This window comes from Hydra vulgaris, chromosome 10 (genome assembly GCF_038396675.1).
Source record: "Hydra vulgaris chromosome 10, alternate assembly HydraT2T_AEP".
In the NCBI taxonomy this organism is placed as follows: Eukaryota; Metazoa; Cnidaria; class Hydrozoa; order Anthoathecata; family Hydridae; genus Hydra; species Hydra vulgaris.
The window spans coordinates 9,792,501-9,798,260 of NC_088929.1; the positions used below are offsets into that span (position 1 = coordinate 9,792,501).

The 5,760-nt window shown below is 26.8% G+C and overlaps 1 protein-coding gene across 2 annotated transcripts in view; it reads right to left on the reverse strand.

Annotated features, from left to right (window-relative positions):
- LOC100203875 (paxillin) overlaps positions 1-4,530 on the reverse strand; it is a 25,552-nt gene extending 21,022 nt beyond the window's left edge. The window contains exons 1-2 of one of the 2 annotated variants that reach the window (XM_065807217.1): positions 4,383-4,513; positions 2,712-2,779 (exon numbers count right to left, since the gene is read on the reverse strand). In XM_065807217.1, the coding sequence (XP_065663289.1) occupies positions 2,712-2,757 (46 nt within the window). In that variant the 5' untranslated portion in view covers positions 2,758-2,779; positions 4,383-4,513. Of the gene's footprint in view, positions 1-2,711; positions 2,780-4,382 lie in introns of both variants that reach the window. The other variant, XM_065807218.1, reaches the window with a different exon arrangement.
- Positions 4,531-5,760: the final 1,230 nt, after the last annotated feature.

The following is a 5,760-nucleotide window of genomic DNA, read 5'->3' on the forward strand; positions in this document are numbered from 1 at the left end:
TATGAAGATGTCTATCTAAGATTAAAAAACTTAAAAGATAACAAATCAAGTGGTGTTGATAATTTACATTCAGCTATTTTAAAGAACTGTGCATCAGCCTTTGCTATTCCGCTTATGTATATTTTTAAAGAACCGTTTAAAACCAGCAAACTGCCAGTGCAATTTAAATCAGCAAATATCACTCCTCTGTACAAAAAAGGCGAAAAAACCTTAGCTGGAAACTACCGACCGGTATCACTCACCTCAAGTGCATGTAAAAGAATGGAAGGTATAATCAGATGTAAACTTGAAACGTTTCTATATAAGTTCAAACTAATAGTCAAGCAACAGCACGGTTTTGATAAAAATAAATCATGCTTAACAAATCTACTTGAAACACTTGATTTTATTTTAACTGCCTTAGAGAATGGTAGACCTGTTGATGTTATTTTTTTGGATTTTGCCAGGGCATTTGACACAGTGCCACATAAAAGATTGTTGCTTAAACTTACAGCTTTATGGAATATCTGGTCTGACAATACAATGGATTGAAGCATTTTTAAAAGAAAGAAAACAAAGAGTTGTGATAGGCGAAAATGTATCCTCTTGGGCAGAAATTACCAGTGGTGTGCCACAAGGGTCAGTAATTGGACCACTCTTGTTTGTACTATTTATAAACGATTTGCCTGAAACTCTATAAAATCTAACCAAGCTGTATGCAGATGACACCAAAATTTTGAATGAAATGCTTTCCAGTGCATCAACTCTTTCTTTGCAATCAGATCTTGATTTAGCTTTTAAGTGGACTTTAAGACTGGCTTGTGAAATTTAATATTTCAAAATGTATGGTCATGCACTTTGGCCGGAATAACAAAAAATCACCCCTTTATATCAATGATTAAAAGTTAAAAATAACAGAATCTAAAAGTGATCTTGGAGTAATCTTCTCAAGCAATCTGAAATGGAAAAATCATGTTATAAAATGCGTAGGCAAAGCCAACCAAATGTTGGGTCGGATTAGAAAATGCTTCGTTTGCTTAGATATTAGACTGCTGAGAATACTTTATGTTTCTTTTGTGCAGCCACTGTTAGAGTTTGCAGTACAAGTTTGGTCACCGATTCGAAAGGGAGAAATTGAGTTATTAGAAAGAGTCCAACATCGTGCAATTAATACCATCGATTAATACCATCACTTAAAATAATCAACTATGAGTATCGTCTTAAAGCTCTTGACTTGACTACCTTGACAAAAAGGAGGCAACGAGGAGATATGATTCTACTTTTTAAATTCTTCAACAGTTTTAACGATTTGGAAACAATCAAAAAAATTAGTATTCAACAAACTCAAACGAGAGGTCACAGCTTTAAATATGTCAAAGAAATCACTAAGCAAGCCTGTCGTGAAAACTTTTTATTTAATAGATCGGCTAATTTGTGGAATAGCTTGCCAAGCGAGTTGGTTAAGGCACAATCAGTTAACAGTTTTAAAGCAGGTCTTGATTGCTGGATGAGCAGCAATCAAGCAAATCGGCTGTCATAGTGTGTTAATACCACACTCACTGGCTCACACCAGTTACAGCAATTCTTAATACTAATACTAATACTAATATATATATATACCAGGGACTATTCTAGGAAAGTAATTTGCACAGTGGTACTCCTCCTGCCAGCAATAGCTGAAAGGAAATTATATATACATATATATATATATATATATATATATATATATATATATATATATATATATATATATATATATATATATATATATATATATATATATATATATATATATATATATATATATATATATATATATATATATAATGAAGAGAACATATTTTGTGTTAGAACAGCATTAAGGTTTTTTCATTAATTAAAAGGTTATTTTTTTCTTTTTGCGAAAAAACCTTTATATCATACAATAAAAGCATTACAGCCAGTTTTTTTGTTGTTGTTGTTAATTCACCACCCCAAGGCTAAGAAGGCCACTACAGACGAGGAGGCTACGTAATTGTGGTTATAACCTTCTCTCAACTATATAAATCCGAAACACGAACCTTGACGAACAAGGTCGCTGTGCGGCGAAACAAGTTGAGCACGGTACTACCAGGGATGTGATGGGTATCGAACTCTGAACCTCTCACTTATGAAGCGAGCGCTCTCCCACTATACTACTACCGCAGTTGTAGCAGTTATGGAATCACTTTGCTATAAGTACATGGGCAGTGTTTTCACCTATGTCATTATTTTATGAATATTATGGGCATTAAAATTTTAAAACCTACATCTGCTATAGTGTAAATAGATATACAATTGTTAGCTTTTTTTGATGATTTAAAATGTAAGTGCCCTGAACCAAACCGTTATTCGATGTAGCAACTCTTCCTTGCATGTTCTACCTAGATAGTCAGTATGTAGGTATTAAAGCTCTCTGTTCTATCTATTTCAGTATGAAATTATATTGCTTAACTAAACATGCAATATTATATATATATATACATATATATATATATATATATATATATATATATATATATATATATATATATATATATATATATATATATATATATATATATATATATATACATGTTCACAAAAAAATATTTTTATTAATTTTACAAAATAATTTATGATATATTTATATCTATAACTATTTTTTTTTAAATCATAAAAATTTATATTAATAAGTTATTTTATATTATAAACAGAAGTTTTATGTTTCCTACCAAGAAAATCTAAATTTTCATTAATCTGTTTATGCTGTTTATCCATTCTTGTTGAAATAATTTCTAGCCTTTAAAAACCAGGAAAAAAATAAATATATATGTGTGTGTGTATGTGTGTGTATGGTATGTATGTATGTTATGTATGTATGTATCCATGCATGTATGTATGTATGTATGTATGTATGTATGTATGTATGTATGTATGTATGTATGTATGTATGTATGTATGTATGTATGTATGTATGTATGTATGCATATATATGTATATATATACACACATATATACATATATGTATATATTTTATATATATGTATATATATAAATATGTATATATATAAATATGTATATATATAAATATGTATATATATAAATATGTATATAAATATATATATATATATATATATATATATATATATATATATATATATATATATATATATATATATATATATATATAGGTATATATATTATACATTTATATGTATGCATGTATATATATACATACATGTATACACACACACACACACACACACACACACACACACATATATATATAAATATGTATATGCATATATATATATATATATACATATATATATATATATATATATATATATATATACATAAATAAATATATATATATATATATATATATATATATATATATATATATGTCTGTATATACACATAAATGAATATAAATATATTATCAGTACGCGTATGTTTGTGTGTAAAAAGGCGTTAAAATTGGTCATAGTTATACAAGTACTTTGCATCAGACTATTTCAAAGTGTATTTAAAATCAAAATTCAGGAAACGTATAAATAGTGTATTATTAGGTATGTATTTGATAAAAAGAATCATTAAAAATAAATGATGCATTGAATACTTCCAACTTATTATTCATTATAAAAACAAATTCACCCCTTAAAATATCACTTTCAGATTTATTTTTAAACATAAATTTTGCATACTCTTCTCTTCTTTTCGAACTTTGTGTATCAACAAATTATTACTAAATATTTATTTCCATTACCAAATATAAAAAAAAGCTATCAACATTTCAACATTCTCCATTAATTTTTTTTTTTATTAAAATCAAAGTATTGGTAAACTCGAAACGTTTAAACGTTAGTTCTTAAATTAAGCATAGATATAACATATTATTCAGAGCATATTTAAGACGCATTACGTTAACAACTTATTGAATTTAGCAGTTTAGTTTTATTATTTATTTCTGGAAAGTTTTTATAAGACAAAAATTACATGCATTATAATTTACCTTGATTACTCAAAATAAAAATAAAAAACGTAAACAAAACTTGTAGGCGTTGTCGCTCTGTCAATACGATTCTCAAAAACTTGAAATTTCTTATAATAATTTAAACAAATTAAAGAAAAATGATTGTGTAAAACACTACAAACGGTTCTTGGCATCAAAAAACTTATCAATATTAAATAGTTAATGATAACTGCACTTAAGTTCAATAAGATTTGCTCTGCTTTACGCTTACTAACTATTACAATGTTTCGCAAACGTACCAAACAAACATTTACCAAAAAAAAATATATTCATATTTTACGCTAATCGAATGTAAATGCAAAAAAAAAAAAAAACGTTAAATTATTTTCTTAAATTCAATAAGATATTTTCATAATTAATTTCCTACCTAGATCTTCCATTTCCAATTATGAAAAGCTAAAAGTTTACAATATACATGAAATAAAATATTAATCAATACTCTTGCTAAAACATAAAGTTTAATCAAAGAAAAATAGACAGACGTTGTCTACGTTGTCTTAATTATTAAATCAAATATGATCAATGAAGGGGGGTTAGTTTAACAATGGGGTGTTAAAAAAACAGCAATGTTTTCGACAAAATAAAAAACTTTGTTATAAATTCATATATTTACATGTATAACTCTTTAAAAAAATTAATGTAAAAAAAAGTTGTTAAAAAAATTTATTTTTACATAAAAATAGATAAATATATTTAATCGTTATAGCTTTTCTGCCTCCGTTCGTTAATCAATTAAACTGATCAAAATAGATTAGAAAACGAATGAACTATTTCAATTCATAGTGGCTAGTATAAATTATAATGGTGTTGAAAGCTGACTTTCCTTGTTTGCATTTTAAATGAAATAATATCGAACGCGAAAAGAATATGTGCAACTTTGTATATACGAGTGTTGAAAGGTATAAAGACGTATTGTCGCAAATTGCTGGTTTTGTTCTTTTGCGATACCTGCGCAATGTGATGAAAAAAGATACAAAACAATAACCTTTTTTTTTTGTCAATGTGCTTTTTCAAATAATGTTAAACTATACAAGTTCTTCATTTATAAAATTAAAAGATTTTCAAAAAAGTTCTTAAAAAAAGTTTTTTTAATAAAGTTGAAAAATTTTAGTAAAGTTTAATATAGCTGAAAAAAAAATCTAACATTTCAATATAATTTTTAATAATGCCCAAAAAATCAGGATGTTTTTATTACTAAAAGAAGGTTATTTACAAAAAAGGCTGTAAAAAAACTTTTGCTTCTAACATTTTTCAAAAAAAAATCTATTATCTCCCTCCTTCCCCCTCCTTCCTCCGCTTCCCAATTTTACCACAATAGTCAGAGCAACTAGTTTACAAAAACATAATTTTACTACCCATAAACAAGTTAATATTTATCAATAGAATTTAAGTTTTGCTTATTTAGTGTTAGCAAGGCTTTGTTTTTAGGGCATTTGTCTCCTATCTCCAATCAACGTATTCTTTTGCAAAGCATCCCGACGATTTAATACGTTTCAATACTTATGTCAAATAAGGATCCCACTGGGATGCATATTTGACATAAGTAAAAGTATTTAAATGTTTGAAGTTTGCTTCATGCTTGAAAAATTTCTTAAACATCAAAAAAAGGTGTTTTATCCTCGAATGAAATGCTATATGTAACATAATCACTTGAAATGGTTTGAAAAAGTCTATAAATATCTACTACTAATCTATCGAAAAAGTTTCTACGAATAAATATCTACTAATCGTACAGTATTGTGAAT